At 40.3% G+C, this 16,686-nt stretch overlaps 1 protein-coding gene across 4 annotated transcripts in view; it reads right to left on the minus strand.

Moving 5' to 3' along the window:
- Positions 1-4,415: 4,415 nt before the first annotated feature.
- The window catches only part of PCDH10 (protocadherin 10), a 62,637-nt gene continuing 50,366 nt past the window's right edge, over positions 4,416-16,686 (minus strand). For all 4 annotated transcript variants that reach the window (XM_048510201.1, XM_048510202.1, XM_048510200.1 and 1 more), the window contains one exon: positions 4,416-7,049. Coding sequence is in view for 2 of the 4 variants with exons in the window: in XM_048510202.1 (XP_048366159.1) it covers positions 7,030-7,049 (20 nt within the window). In the remaining 2 variants the exon portion in view is untranslated. The remainder of the gene's footprint in view (positions 7,050-16,686) is intronic.

The raw sequence follows: 16,686 nt of genomic DNA on the forward strand, positions 1-16,686 counted from the left end.
CTGTGTCCACAAAACTTTGACTTTTCCTGACTTTTCAGTCAATGCACAGTAATTATGAACTTTAGTAACAAATTCAAATTCCAAAACAATTTCAGTTCAAGAAAGCTATCAAAAACTCTTCTTGTGTATGACACAGAAATATATCTACAAAGGCACACATTTTTAGTAATAAATTTGGACTGTGTGTCAGGGAGTCAGTGTTTATGTATATGTATCCATTTTATACTGAAACTTATTTGAAAATTAGTAAGAACATTAAGATGGAAGAGCTCCTTAAGAAGCTTTCTGACCTTCATTGAAAATTCCATAGTGGTAATATAATGATGAAATCTTATAGGATGCTTTATATTGCACATAGAAAACACTTTTCTTCTTCATCCTACCAGTAACTGCCAGGGTTGTTTGGTCCGTCTACAGTGACTTGTAAGGAACTGATTTGTCCCAATCCATTTTGAATGAAACACAAAGCCAGATTGGCTGCAAGTCAAAAGCTGCCACCCCATGGAAGGCTGTGTAGGGAAAGGCTTTTGTTGCTGTTTTTCTCTCATGAGGCAGCTTTTGCCACATTACTCCCTCCTCTCTTGGCTATCATAGGATTAGCTAGTCATCTTTGGGACCAAGCCGGGATTTTTGGGCTCCTTCCTGAATAGCTTTAAAGGGAGGCTTCTTTCACCTGCTTCATGATGTTCAGGTTGGATGATTATTAACAGATTAATAGGCCTGATCATTAACCAGCAGAGAGGAGGAGCAGTGCCGCAACAATGAGCCTCACTGCAGCCCCGGCCCCAAAGGTCCAACTGGTCACGGCCTTGAGGGCACTTGGAGGCTGGTGGCAGCAACAGCGCCTTGGCCCCCTGTCCCAAGAGCGCACTTGCTGCCCCTGCCAGGCTCCTAGCGCACCCTTACTTGGCCTGGCACAGTGGCACTGCTCAGCTGTGCAAGGCCCCTGGGGAGGACCCCTGGCTGTCACGGGCCCCTCAGCTACAATGAGGCAGGACACGGCAGCAGGACCCAGCAGGCCCAGCAGCTGCAGGGGCCGGGGACAGTCAGGGTGCCTCCCCCAGGGTCTTGCCATGGCCTGGGAGAATGCAGCCAGATGGCCACAGCCTGGGGCACTGGAGAGGCCGGAGAGGCCGGCAGTGCCAGGCTGCCCAGGACTGCTGCCCCCTCCTCCTCTGGCTGAAGGAGCTGGCTGCCATAAGTGGGGCAGGGGCGGCATTTGAGCAGGTGCTGCCTCGAATGCAATTTTCTCCTGGTATGCCTCTGTAGGGAGGGAGCAGCAGTGAGCACTCGCCATCAGGCATGTTCTGGACATACCATAACTTGCTTGACAGTAGGATGGGGCATGTGAAGAAGCGCCTTTGGTAATCAGAAACATTTTTCTGAATCTGATAGTGGCTTCATGGCACATCAGGGAAGGGGGATGGGGCTGGACACCTCTTCACACAGTATGTCAGGCAATGACAACCAAAACTAGCAGAAATCTCTAGCTGAGTTTGGAGCCAAGGTGGTTTTGCAAAAACAAAAGGCAGACATGCACAGCCTGCCCTCAATTAAATATTATCAAAGTTATTTGATATCATAGATCAGCTGTTTTAAATAAACTAATTAAACCAGTACTGTAGTTTTGTGTATTTATTGGGTCCTGGGACAATAAGGAGACCCACATGTACAAATGCCAAGTGTAGCCCATGTAATATGAAGGGAAATTGGAAAAGATTCAGTGAAAAAGCTGACTGGTATCCAACCCAGTATCTGCCTGAAAGTCTAAATATACACAATAAAGAGGTGAATTCTTGCTTCAATTAAAGAACACTCACCTCCCATTTCATTAAAAAGCTATTAGTTGAATTTTCATACTACAATTTTCCCTTAACACTGCTAAGTCCATATATTAGTTTTGGACAGAAAGCAAAGATTAAAAAACCTGTAATTAAATCCCAAAATATATTTTAACAACTAAAACATCAGGCTTTATTTACCCTTCCCAAGGGTGTTATAAGTAAAATAATTATAATTAGACTCTGTTGGCCAGGATCATGAAATTACTTTAGACCTGCAGCTTAAGCTGTCACCGCTGAAAACACAGCAGTTCCTCACACTGATTCATGATTTCGTTTGCTGAAGAAAGTCAATCAGAGCTTTTGTTGGATAGAGTGGACCCAGAAGCATCACTATTGTGTGTTCCCAACTCAGTAAAGCTTTGTGGATTCTGGCTACAATATTTACATGACATTTTACATACTTCTGAGGTGTTAGAAAATTTTCTCCCCCAGAAGTTTCTTTTTAATATCTTATCCTTCTAAATTTGGTTTTAGGAAGGGGGGGGGGCATGTTTTATTTTTTGCTTCAGGGAAGGAAAAAATCCAACAGTTGAAAAATTCACTCTCCTAGCGTTAAAAAAACAGCCCAGAAGATTTTTATTATATTAGGAGATTTTGGCACACACACATATATATTTAAAAAATATATGCACTAAGTTAATCCTTTTCCTGTCCGCAGGGTAGCATATTCTTTCTTCCTGTTTGGAACATTTCTTTATAAACCTTCTAATGATATCTGTACTCCGCTCTTTTTTCAAAGAAGTTAGTATGGTTTGTGGTTGATGGTGTCTCATACTGGCAGCATTCAAATACAATCTTGCTTAGATTCCGGAACAGAACTGCACTGTACACCTTTGGACGATTCTTTCTACCAGTGCAAACATTCAACATTCAGAAAGCTATGAAGATCAGTTCTCTGGAAGTGGATTACGTTGGCTAGGACTAAGAGGACTCTTTTAAACTTGCACATGGAGGCTCAAAATTATTTGAGTTGTTTGGTAAAAATACCAGACAACTCACCTTGCACCTAATGCTGCTGTTGCAAATATCAAGATTCATGAGAGAATGGCAGTGCAAGGCTTTAGGAGTATTGAAATAACTCCCAATGCAAATTTCCAGTTCCATTTCATACCCACAGCAACAATAGTAAAAACCTGTCAAGCCATTCAAGTTAAACTTAAACATTTAAATCTGGTAGAAGCTTGCACTCATTTTTTTTTGCTGTAGGAAGTGCCAGGCAGGATTCTTCTTACTGTAACCAATATGTAAAGGAAGCTTGACTCAAGTTTTTTAAAAAATATTGTTATGTAATTATTTTGTTTTCTCACCTCAGCTTTGAATAGCAATTTGATTTGAGCACTCTGATGTTCACCATTTCAGATAAAACTCTAATTTCTGAATGTTTCCAAATATCAGAAATTACCATATGAAGTAGAATTGCTAGCACTGGGTTGGGAAATACCTGGAGATTTTGTGTATGGAGCCTGGGAAGGTGGGAGTTTGATGAGGGGAACCTGGGGGGCAGGGATGGCACCACCTGAGCACTGCTCTGCCTGTTCCAAAGGGCTTTCCTGCAGAGTAGGAAAGCTCAAAAAGGTTTTTCAAAATCCTACCAGAAACTTCCACATAGGGGAGAATCAGAGGCGGAGCAAGGGGAAACTGTGCCCAGGGCGCGTGCGCACCCTGCACCCCTGCAGCGGTGTTGCCTGCCCCTGCCCCGGAACACCCCAGAATGCCCCCTCGACAGCCCAGCCACACCTCTGCTGCTGCTCCACCTGGGGTGTCGCCCCTCATGGGTGTGACGCCACTGGGGAGAATAGAGACTTAAAATCACAATATATCTCTGCCAGCAGCTCTGCTGGTATATGGAGGCAAAGAGGGCTCTGGAGGCCAACTAGGGTTGGCCCTGTCCCTAGAACTCCTCTGGAATGCCCCCGGGATGCCTATGTAGCTCTGAGCAGTATGGCCATGCTGGCAGGGTGCTGGGTGCCATGGCTGTACATCACAAGGTCCCACTGCAGCCAGACACAAGCAGGTTTGCCCCTCTGCTGGTGTAAGTGCCCCGGAGAGGGCAAATCTGCCAGCATAAGCCTGCACTGCCTCCAGAGTGGCATTCACCCCTGCCCCCATTGTGCTAATAATGCTACAGAATCCATCATCCAACGCAGCCACTTTTTCCAGGTGAACTAATTTTAGTCATTTGGAGATCAACTGTAATAGTAGGAGATCACCAGGTGCCATTACTATACACCAAGTGATACTGGCACCATAAAGTCTTATGATTGTGACTTTCCCAAAACAAGCATTTGTCATCCTACTTAAGTAGGAGAATCAGAAGTATGGGCCCCCCTCTAGTAATGTAATTGCACATTGTCTTGTTTTACAGACTACCGCAAGTCTCCCATTGTTCATATTAAATGATAGAAAGATAAGGAAAGGCTAAAGCATGAAATGAAAGGATGTATATAAATGCCTATTACACATAGTTATTAAACACAGAGAGAGGAAATAAATGCACTAGTGAAGACAGATGACATTGTAACAACATAACTATTTTTTTCTCAAAAAGTTGCATGCAAAATGTGAGGGAGATTTCAGTAAATCAAAACACTTTAATAGTCTATAAAAAGAAAAGGTGACTTTTTTTCTCCACAGGACTAGAAACAACCCTAATTTACAGTACACACCTCTGTTTAGAGAGGCTATTAAAAAAGCAAAAAAAGCAAAAAGCAAAACCAATTCCAGGAGGGGCATTCCATTTCTTGCCTCAAAAGCAGCAACAGGTTGACAAGACTTCTTCAAATGAAATATTCTTCACACAATTTATTACTAAAATAGCCCATTTTTTCATAAAACTAACAAGGCATAGAGGTGACCAGAATTCCCATTACCTAAAGCTAAAGATTTCACAGTTGTGTGTGTTTTTTTTAAATTAACTGTCACTTTCTGTGCTTTTTCTGTGATTCATATTTAATATACATCGTTAAAAGGATCCCAAGAAATCCCTGTAGATATACAAAGAGTTTAGAAATATGCATTAAAAGTATTGAGCAGGAATATTTTGTTAAGATTTCAGAAACTACTGTAACCTCACAGTACAACATTAGAAACCTTACCTACGCACAACTCTCATTCACATTAATGGGAACACAGTGGAGAATGACTGGTGAGTTAAACTTCAAAGGGACTATTAATCTCATCTAGAAAAAAATTGCGACAAGGGGTCGTTGGATGCATGTGCATCTAGAAGTGCACAAGGGTTGTAAGCATAGAGCTTTCCCCTCCAGTGTGGTAAATAGGGAAGCCTGAATGCACAAAAGCACCATGTCTGGATTGCTGGGGCTCTGGATCAGTGTAACAGTCTTTTTATTTCGTTAAAAAAAATTAAGAGCTACTTTCTCCCCCCCTTGCTCACGTCGACTCATTTTTTTCTAACCCTCTGAACAGTATTGAGTGGGAGCAAGGATGCAAATTTATGGTACTCGTATATGATTCAAAACCCTCTGAAAGAAAGAGTATGTCTTCCCCTTGTTCAAAGGGCTATTGCATCTAAGCACCTTCAACTGAAACAGCTGCTGTTATCACAGACAGAATTTTATGGTTTCTTTTGAACACTTGACAGGTAGTCATCAGAAAAAAAGACAGCAGAGCATGTAACAAACCACCCACACACCTAACTATATGTATCACTTTTTTCAACAGTGCTTATCTTCAGAGAGCACGAAAGTAAAGGTTCAACTTTACTTTGGCAGGTTTTTTGTTTTAGAACAATTTACTGGGGGTTTTTTCCTAATAAAAAATACCCTTACTGAGATTTGTCATGTCATGAAATTACTACAAAAATAACACAGGAGGGACCAACCTGATTGCTAGTGAAGTTGGTACAGCCTATTCCTAAATTTATTTTTTTTTCCATAAAAGAGACAAATTCAAATCATTGGCTTGGCAACATGTATGTCTTTGAGAATGGTCTTAAAAAAAAAAAAAACTACTGCAAGCCAGCATGAAAAGATATATTTGCAAAAAACTATGCCAAAGAACCATGTATGTTAGCTATGAATTGTGGGCAGGGGAGGGATATTTCCTTAAAATAGTTATCTTCGTTTACATTATATCTTACATTGCAAAATGTACAGACACCCAGTGTACTTTTCAACAACATATACATGTGAGTTTATAGAGCCTTTATAAAAAGTTTTTTGATTCCAAATTAAAAGCCATAGAAATAGAATTAAAGTAATGGAAGTTGATATATATATATATATAGATACTTTTGATAGTACATAGTCAGTGCTCATTTTCATAATTATTGACAGCTGTATCTTTGGCATTGAACATTCAGTACAACTTTCAGGAAAAAATGTTGTTGCTTACAGCTCTTTTTTTTTAACAAGGACAAACAGGATTGACCAAAGTACAAAAATGGGAAAGTATTATTAAAGATTTATTTTATTGTTTAGGCAAGGATAATTTAAGGACCCTGAATTACCTTCTCACTTTAGTGTATGGTGTGGACTGTATGAATTCATTTAAAAATCAACTAAATGGTACCACGTTTCCCAGAAAATTATATGTAATATAATATATATATTTTATATTTATTTAGAAGCTTTGAAATAGTACAGTAAACACTTTGCAACACGGTGTATAAACTACAGAATGTCTTTGATATTTTGTGGGTCTGCAGATTAACAACATTTTCATGACCCACTGGTGAAAAGAACATGATTCACAATTTCTTTTGTAAAGTTGGAATAGTTTGGGGGACACTTGATCACACAAAAATAATATAAAACAGTCAAGTTTAAAACAGTGATATTGCATTTATAATGCACATTTCCTTTTTTAAAATCTGTACGATTGGCTTCTTGTGGCGAATATAAACATCTAAAGGGCTCAGTGAAATTTTAGAGAGATAGAGAGAGAAAGAGAGAGCTATATAGTGCTGTAAACAGGCACACACTGATCAGAGAGGCAAAAGTCAATCGCCTCTTGAAGTTTCTACAGTTCCATACATTTCAACTCATTTCTCAGGCCTGCTGAGAGCAGTTAGGTCCTATGGTTGGCCATGGTGTCTCCAACAGCACAGTAATTCTTCAGTTAACACAGAACTGGATGGCCAAGATAATGAAGTTGAAAAGTTGATGCTTTTGTTGGTCGACTTTTGTGCAAATCATGCTGCTTCAGGTAAGTCCCGTAGAATTGACTAGCATATCCTTTTCCGTGCTGTTGGGGAAAAGAAAGAAACTTCAGGTATAATCTGAGGTAACAGAAAAAAATCTACATTCAATATAGAACTTGACATAGTGTTTTTTGAGTTCAATCATAGAAACAGTAATAATTGTGATTCAACATATTGTTAAAGGCTTTCACGATCAAAATCAACTGGCTGTTGCAGATTTTCCAGGAGGTGTGGACATGGTCTGTATCTGACATTTTGCCTGTATCTATGATTGGCATCTTCAGAGGCATGTCATGGTAAGATGTATTTCTCTTTGTAGCACAGCGTGAAGTGACTTTGTGGTGGGATATATATTCCTAAACGCCCCCACCCCCCCAGCAAGTCTTCATGAAGGTTTAGGATTTCTCACTCGCTACAGGAGACAAGACCTTAAAAATATTCCACCCTTTGCAAATGTTGATTAGTTCTGGTAGATCTTTATACTCTTCTAATTGGACCTTATCTTGCCTATCTATCAACTGTTCAGAATGGTTCTCACTCACCTTGAGTGGATTGGTTATTCTTTTAATCATACTCTGTTTTAAATAGGCCTCTTTTGAAACATCCTCCAACCTTTCTGTTGTTTGCACTTTTAGTATAAATGTATTTTCTTAATGTATATGCTTTTGAAGTGAGCTCGGACTTATAAAATTATATGCTGGGAAAAAAGTTAGTTTTTATGGTGTCACTGGACTTCTGATTTATCTTGCTGCTACAGACTACCAAGGCTTCCCATCTGGAATTGTATGTCTTGACAAGCTTTCCAGCCACTTCAGGAAAATGCTGATAAGAAATGCCTCACAGCATTATAGTTCTACTTACATAATAGCATTTCTTGTATTGTTTAACCTGTCATGTTTATTATTTATTTATATGTATTTTAAGTCCACCCTATACGTGAAGGTCTCAGGGAAAGTTACAACACAAGATAAAAATCATAAATACTTATGATTTCTTTAATACTTATTTCAGATTTCTGCAATCCTAGACCTGCTGGGAACTGGGGATGGGGCATCTCTCTCAGTGGGAAAACAGTAAGCCTGTCTCCCATCAAGACCTAAAACTGCAATGATACCATCATGTGCCTTTCAACCACTCCCTAAGACCACTGGGTAACAATACATTTAACAGTTTGTTACAGATAAACCATTACTCTAATTCCAGCAGTATGTTAAAAGGGCAAAATTACAAGTCATGCAAGAAATGTGTCAGAAGGTCAAACAATATTTAGTATAGGACATATGAAACCTTTTCTGTGTACATCTTTCAAGAGAATTATTGTGAGGCCATCTACTACTGTTGATAATTTGCAGATACTAATTAGCAGATACTGAGGACAGGTTCACATGATCAGTTCATATGTTGTGTATAAATTATATGCCCAATCTCTTAAGAATAAGTGATTCTTACAGTGTAATCCTGAAAGGGGGGTGTTTAGTTCTGGTGCAGCCAGGGAAGGCACAACTGTGTAGCTATCAAGTGAAGAGCAATGCTGACCCGTTCTCCGTACAAATGGCTTATGCAGCACAATGAGCTATGCCATGGATTTTGTTGGTGTGGTGAGTGTCAGCAAATGGGGGCATTCCTGGCCTGAAAGAGTCCTTGCTTGAAAGGCCTGTCCCTGGGAACAATCCCTCAGCACCAGCACAAGCTCCTACAAGAAACACTGGCAATGCAGCTGTGATGACACCTGGGCATAAATGGCATTTACACTGGCACAGGGTTATGCCACCTTCTCAGCAGTTTCAGCTTCCTTTTGTGAATTCCTTTAAGCACGTTCTTTGGAGAGGCAGCATGCGAACCTTCTAAACAAATAAATATTTGATAGCTTGCCACTGAATGTGAAATACATCCTGTATTTTAAAAAGTCTCTTTAAAGTGAATAGACCTAATAGATATACACAGAAAGTGTGATCTGAGCAACTTATTTCATATGAGGTCTCCATAAGAAAGACACATAGGCCCTTTCCGCACTGTGGAAAGGGCTCCCCTGCACCGGCAGGAATTCTGCCGGTGGAGGGGTAGGGGCTGTTTGCACGGGAGCATGCAAGTGGCTCCCGCAGAGGCCAGCGTGGAAGAGGCAGCTTTGCATGGAGCCGCCTCTTCCCCGTCCCCCCCCCCACTCACCTCGTTGCCTTCGTCGCCCTGCTGGACTCCTAAGACCCGCCCATGCTGCCCTCCAACCTCCAGGGGTTTGAGGACAGCGAGGGAGGGTCTCAGCAGTCCAGTAGAGTGATGAAGGCGATGAGGTGAGTGGGAGAGGGACGGGGAAAACAGCGTGTTCCCAGCGGTGCCGTTCGCACTGCGCCGGAGGGAACGCGCTGTTTTCCAAAAACCTCTGTCCAGGAGGGAGCTTTTTGGAGGCGGCCTGACGCCGCCCTGGGGGTGGTGAAGGGGAGCCAGGTCAGCACTGCTGCATTTTAGGAGCGCCTCCTGTGCGAACGGCTCCCTGGGGACGGCGTTTTTGCTGTCCCCAGGGCACTGTATATGGCCCATGCAGAAAGGGCCATACTCTCACCTTAAATAAATGATGAGGCTATGGAAGTTTTTTAAAACTCTCAGTTTTTATCACACTTTGTGGTAATGAATTTTGATAAAAATTTGGTTCTAAATAGATTTAATAGATCAAAGGCATTATAGACCATAAGCTGACATTCTGTTGGGGGTCCTGAAGAGTGCTATTAACATTTCTATACAAAATTTTGTAGATTAGTTGTAAAATATCAATTTGCTAAAATGGAGATAACTACACTGACTAAGTTCCAAAGAACAACAATAAAAAGTTAATATGAGTCCAATAGTGTTTTACTGTGCAATACTAGCAGATTTGCACCCTTCTAAATCCACTTAAATCAACGATAATGCTCATTTGGGTTATTTTTGGTCACTTTCCCTCAGCATAACCTACTACACAGGGGGATAAAAATGGAGGAGAAAGAAATATATATGCCACCATGAGGTGCTCAGAGGTAGGGCAGGATAAAAAGCTATGGAAAGAGTCTACCCACCCTGCACCCCTCAGCATAGGTTTGTTATTTTTCATGACAAACTACTGTGAAAATCAGAAAAAGTTAGTTCATCTGTTCTAAGAAAACCCCCTCAAGAATTGTACCATGTTAGAATAGATATCTTGCAGGAATATAAGCAGTCTTTTGTTTCTCATCATTATTTAGAAAATTGCTACTGCAGTTGAAAATCAGAAAGCAGAGAAGGCCGTTCTACTTTTTAAAAAAACTGGTACTCCAGCGTGGTGTAATGGTTAAGGTGTCTAGGATCTGGGAAACTCAGGTTCAAATCCCCAGTCATGCCATGGAAATTCGCAGGGTGACCTTGGACCAGTCACATATTCTCAGCCTTGGATGGCAGACATCTATGGAACACCGGGGGCATGATGCAGAGGCAGGCAATGACAAACCATCTATGAATGTCTCTTGCCTTGAAAACTGTACAAAGTTGCCATAATTCAGTTGGGAATAGATTCCACTTTCCACACTAATATAGTTCTGCAGGACAAGTCAAGAAGCAATTGCTCCCCCCTCTTTTTTAACATCAAATTTAAAATCAATCACATGGCAGATTATTTGAGTTTACTTCAGGAACCCAAGCATAGATGGATAATCACTAGGGCTCATTGTAACTCCTTCCCTTGCTCTATGCTACAAGGAAGGTTCCAAAGAATCGACCTGCAAGAGCGGAAATGTCCTCATTGTATCACAGCAATACAAACTATGGAACATATATTGCTTGACTGCCCCAAATACGAGGGATCTAGGACCAGACTCTTTGCTCTTTGTCCTGTAATCTTTAATGAATACTCTGTTGTGGGGAAGATTACGTTTCTACTAAATAATTCTGCCTCCGAGATTTTAACTTTTGTAGCTAGGTTCCTTATAGAAACTTTGAAATGATTACCTGCGATGGTTCCCATGTATGGGATACTTGTTTGGACAATGTTGGCTGTTATATGGATTCTATGCCTAATAAAGGTTTACCTATCTATCTATCAACTAATATAGAAGGTTGTGTTGATTTGCATACATTCCACTCTCAGGACTTGGGAATCCCCCCCCCCCAAAAAAAAACCCCAACAACCTGCGGGCGCTCAGTGTTGGTGAATATTGAGACCACAGGAAAAAGCCCTGAGAAAAACAATGTATTTTTTTAAAAAAGGAACTATTGTTTCATTTTTTTACTAGAACAAAAAGCATGATTTGAATTGTGGTTTTCTTTTATGTACTGAAGACTTCTTTCTTCGCAGAATTGTTTTTTGCAATTTTCTTATATGTTTTGACATCAAAGTAGCAAAAGCTATGTAGAAAAGAAGTATTGAGGACTGGGGGCTGAAATCAAAGTAAAATGAGGTTGTCTTTTTTGCTGAATTTAGTCATGTAAACATAGCAAAGAAATCCAAAAATGTAAGGTCATTTCCCACAAGAAATTAGCAGAATAACATTTTAAATATTGAAGTATCTAAAAAGTGGTAGTTTGAGAGTAAGTTAAAATTTATTTAAATAAATAAATAATATAAATATACTAAAGAATTGATGAAAGCTAGCAAAATGCAATTCTGCTACAGAAATATCAAAATAGAACTTTGCACAGTTTCACAGGGACACCTTCAATTAAAAAGCGATTCAAATGTACATTATATTTGTGATTATTAAGTTAATCGACCAAGACCCTGTTTATCCAATGGCTTTTTTTCAGGGAGAGCAATTCCTGAACTTACTTCAGCCTATTTTTAATCTGTTTAATTTATAAAGTTTGAAGTGAATGTATAAGAAACAGTAACACCAGCATATATAGTCTCTAGGATTGTCAATTCTGGGTTGCAAAATTCATGAAGATTTGAGGGTGGTCATTGGGGACAACAGGTTTGGTGAGAGAAGACACCTTAGTAGGATATAAAGCCACAGACTCTGCCCCCCATGGTAGCCATTTGCTCTTGGAGAACTATTAGTAGTCTGGAGATCAGTTGTAATTCTGGATAATCTCCAAATCCTACCTAGAGGTTGGCAAAAGAAATGCCAGCCACCAGGTGGGAACTGGAGATCACCCAGAATTACAATTCATTTCCAGTCTACAGAGATCAGTTGTCCTGAATAAAATGGCTGCGTTGGAAGGTCTCTGTGGCTTTATGTCCTGCTAAGTTCCCTCCTGTTGCCAGGCTGCACCCCTAAATCTCCAGGAATTTTCTAACTCAGAGTTGGCAATCCTACTGGCAATTCTGCCTCAAAAGTGGGGTGAAATAGGTAGCGTCAACAACAGTGCAACATCACTGGTAGTGGAGAAATACATGGATATGAGCAAAATCAGCAGGGAAGCATGGCCAAAACATTTGTAATATAAAATTCCTTGCTCATACACACACAAAATTGAAATCTTTAGACTGTATGGGAAGTGCTCATTCACAAACAGCTCATGAATGGTTGGTAGATTGTTTAATTGACCCAACTCTGTAGATGAAAACTGAATATGCTGCTCATTTTTACAGAATGGCCACTTTGTCAGGTATGAGGTTTTACAAATTCTGTGAGAAAACCCCATGAGATTAGGCCCCCCACACATGGTTGGCATATTTAAATGCTGGTTTGATAAGCCCAACATGACTGACATACAACTGGAATAATACATAATAGATAAAGGATGTCATAAACAGAAAGAAGTATATACATCTAATTGTATAAAATAAACCCTGATTTATTGCATGAATTAATAAACCATTTTTCTGTTTCCTTAAAAATGGAACAGCTATAAGCACAGATATTTTTTGCACTGTATATTCCAAGTTAGCACTCAACAATACACTGATGCTATGCAGTCTGCCTGAATTTAATTTAAACAAGAACAATTCAGTCTTCCACAGAAATAGTGGTTATATAAGTAGTGAAGCCTTTGAAGTTCAGCATTGAAAGTTCATAACAGTTTGGAAAACCTGAATCTATTACAAACCAACTCCAAAGCTCTCAAGGTCCAATTCATCATGGGCTCATGAATGAAAAGAATGAGGATTTTCTGGACACAGTAGAGTAGACAGTATTGGGTAGGGAACACACTGGGGAGTTCTCTGAGGATGAGGGATGCTCTCAAACACAGGTGGTGGCAACCGGAAGAATGTAACACATAAAAATAGATGGACCAGGGAGTATTCTATGCGTTTGAAGCTACAGAATTGATTTTAAGTCTCCCTTGTCAGTGAGGATAAGGAACTGACACATGAGCAACAGAGTCAATCCTCAGAGAATGTTGAAGGTACAGAATGGTCCCTGCACACCCAAGGAGACATGTGGTGGTGGTAAGGGACTCTCTGGTGAGGGGGACAAAGCAGTTATTTGCAAACCTGGAAAGGTATCTTGAGAGGTGTGATGTCTCCCTTGGGCAAAAATATGTGATGTAACAGAGAAACTGACAAGACTTGTCAAGCCCACTGACCATTATTCCTTCCTTCCATCATGAGTACAAATGACACTGCAAGATGTAGCTTTCATGACATCACAAAAGATTTTGAGGCTCTGGGAAGGCGGGTGAAGGATCTAGATACACAGGTTGTCATTTCATCTCTACTCCCAGTTGAAGGATACAACTCAGGCAAGGAAATAAAAATAGTGGAAGTGAACAACTGGCTTTGCAGTTAGTGCTGCCAGGAATGTTTTGGCTTCTGGGACCATGGTCTGCAGTTTCATGAAGATGGACTATTGGCAAGGGATGGGTTGCATCTCATAATATGCTATCTGAAGGTTATAGAGAGAACTGAGAGAATAATTCAAGAACCCAACAGTGGAAAGGGGGGTGGAGTGTGGAAGCCGGGGGAATCAACCATGGTCTTAAAAGTCTCTACACTAATGCACAAAGCATGGAAATAAACAAGACAACTCAAGCTCTTAACACAACAAAGCAAATATGATATAATAGGCATCACTGAAACCTGGTGGGATGTTTCTTATGCTTGGAATGTAATTATTGAAGAGTATAATCTATTTCAGAAAAATAGACTAACTTGGAAAGGAGATATAGCATTATACATCAGATGTCTAAAGAACTTTCCACTGAGCTAAGATTTAAAAGAGACATTAACAAGAAATGGAGAAAGGGGGAAATCACCCAAGAGGAATTCAAACAAATAGCCAGGATATGTAGGAAGAAAGTCAGAAAAGATAAAGTGCCAAATGAGCTCAGGCTTGCCAGAAAGGTTAAACAAAATTAAAAAGGCTTTTTTTGTTGCTGTTCTGTTTATAGCAAAAAGAAGGAAAAAGGATCGCTGCATGGAGAAGATGGCAAAATGCTAGCTGGATAAAGAAAAGCAGCACTACTCAACACCTTCTTTGCCTCGGTCTTTTCCCAAAAGAAGAACAGTGCTCAATGAGGGGGATATGGAACAGAAGATAAAGTAAGGGAAATTCAACACAGATTAATTAAAGAGGTAGTACAGGAATACCTGGCTACTTTAAATGAATTCAAATCTCCAGCGCATGATGAACCACATCTCAGGATATTTTAAAGAACTGGCAGAAGTAATCTCAGAACCAACTGCTATAATTTTTGAAAACTCCAGGAGAACAGGAGAAGTCCCAGCAAACTGGAGGAGAGCTAATGTTGCCCCCATCTTCAAAAAGGAAAGAAAGAGGACCCAAACAATACCACCAAGTTGGCCTAACTGCCAAGTCAGCCTGACAATACCAGCAAAGATTCTAGAGCAGATAATTAAACAGACAGTCCGTAAAGACTTAGAAGAGACCACTAAAAGTTGACATGGCTTTCTCAAAAAACAAGTCATATCAGACTAATCTTATCTCTCTTTTTTGATAGTGTGACAAGCTTGGTAGATGAAGGGAATGGTGTGGATATAGCATACCTTTTAGAAAGGTGCTCCATGATGTTCTTGCAAGCAAGCTAGTAAAATGTGGGCTAGACAATGCTACTGTTAGGTGTTCGTAATTGGTTGACTGACAGAATCCAAAGGGTGCTCACCAATGGCTCATCTTCATCCTGGAGAAAAGTGACTAGTAGGGTGCCATATAATTCTGTCCTGGGTACAGTTCTGTTCAATATATTTATCAATGACTTCAGTGATGGAATGCTAATAAAATTTGCAGAGGACACCAAATTAGGAGGGGTACCTAATACACCAGAGAACAAAGTCAGAATTCAAAATGACCTGGACAGATTAGAGAGCTGGGCCAAAACTAACAAAATAAATTTTAACAGAGATATATGTAAGATACTACACTTGGGAAGAAAAAAATGAAATGCACAGATATTAGATGGGTGACACCTGGCTTGACAACAGTACATGTGAAAGGGATCTAGGAGTCTTAGTAGACCACAAAATGAATGTGAGTCAGCACTGTAATTGGGTAGTCAAGAAAGCCAATGCAATTCTGGCCTGCATCAATAGGAGTATAGTATCTTGATTGAAGGACATAATGGTATCACTCTCTTTTGCATTGGTCAGCCATCACCTGGAATACTGTGTCCAGTTCTGGGCACCACAATTCAAGAAGGATATTGAAAAGCTGGAAAGGATCCAGAGGAGGGTAACCAAGGTCTGGAATCCATGCCTCACAAGGACAGACTTAGGGAGCTAGGTATGTTTAATCTGGAGAAGAGAAGGTTAAGGGGTAACATGATAGCCATGTTTACATACTTGAAGGGATGTCATGATGAAGAAGGAGCAAGCTTGTTTTCTAATGCTCCAGAGACTAGGACAAGGAGTAATGGATTCAACGAACAGGAAAAGAGATTCCATCTAAACATTAGGAAGAACTTTCTGGTGGTAAGACTGTTTGACAATGGAGTAAACTGCCACTGAGTCTTCTTTGGAGGTTTTTAAACAGAGGCTGGATGGTCATCTGCCAGGAGTACTATGATTGTATATTCCGGCATGGCAAGAAGTTGGACTTGTTGGCCCTTGTGTTCTTTCCAATTCTATTATTCTTCTCACCATGTACCTACTCACCACTCTCCTTTTTTCTTTCCATTTAGGTGTACCATCAAGATGAATAAACTGTGGTGGAATGCTCAATTTGGTCCCTTTTAGGTCCTGGAAGTTCATGCAGAACATCCAGGGTCATCAGAAACTATGGAAGGCATAGTTTCTATTGTCCCTTAGTAAGGCCTGTGGAGATCTTCTCCATCCAAGGAATCACCATACCTATAACCAGGTGATATTGAGATGGAAGGATGAATTGGAGGGAGGGTGGACTGAAGGTTGGGAGTGTATGCACAGAGTTCATATCTATTCTATTTATTAACTGATTGGTTGTGTAGGATTTTCTGGGCTGTGTGGCCATTGTCATTTTTGCTCCTAAAATTTTGTGCACATTTATGGCAGGCATCTTCAGAGGTATGTCAGTGAGATGTGTTTTTCTCTGTGGCAAAGTGTGTAGTGATTATATGGTGGGGTATATATTTTGTCTACTTCGGGGGGGGGGGAGGTTGAAGAAAAAAGTTATGTGATGTTACTTGCAAGTGGTCCCAAAAATACAGAATGTTTCAATGTGGACTCCCAAAGTGCAGTAAGCTTGGAAATGAATCCCACTTCAATTGCTGTGAGTGAAGTTCTAGTCCGTATCAGTATTGTTCTTTTTGCCACAATGGGATCCTTCCCTAGAACATTGTTTGCCAGTGGTTTTCACATAGTAA

The sequence above is a fragment of the Sphaerodactylus townsendi genome, linkage group LG10, assembly GCF_021028975.2.
Source record: "Sphaerodactylus townsendi isolate TG3544 linkage group LG10, MPM_Stown_v2.3, whole genome shotgun sequence".
Taxonomy (NCBI): Eukaryota; Metazoa; Chordata; class Lepidosauria; order Squamata; family Sphaerodactylidae; genus Sphaerodactylus; species Sphaerodactylus townsendi.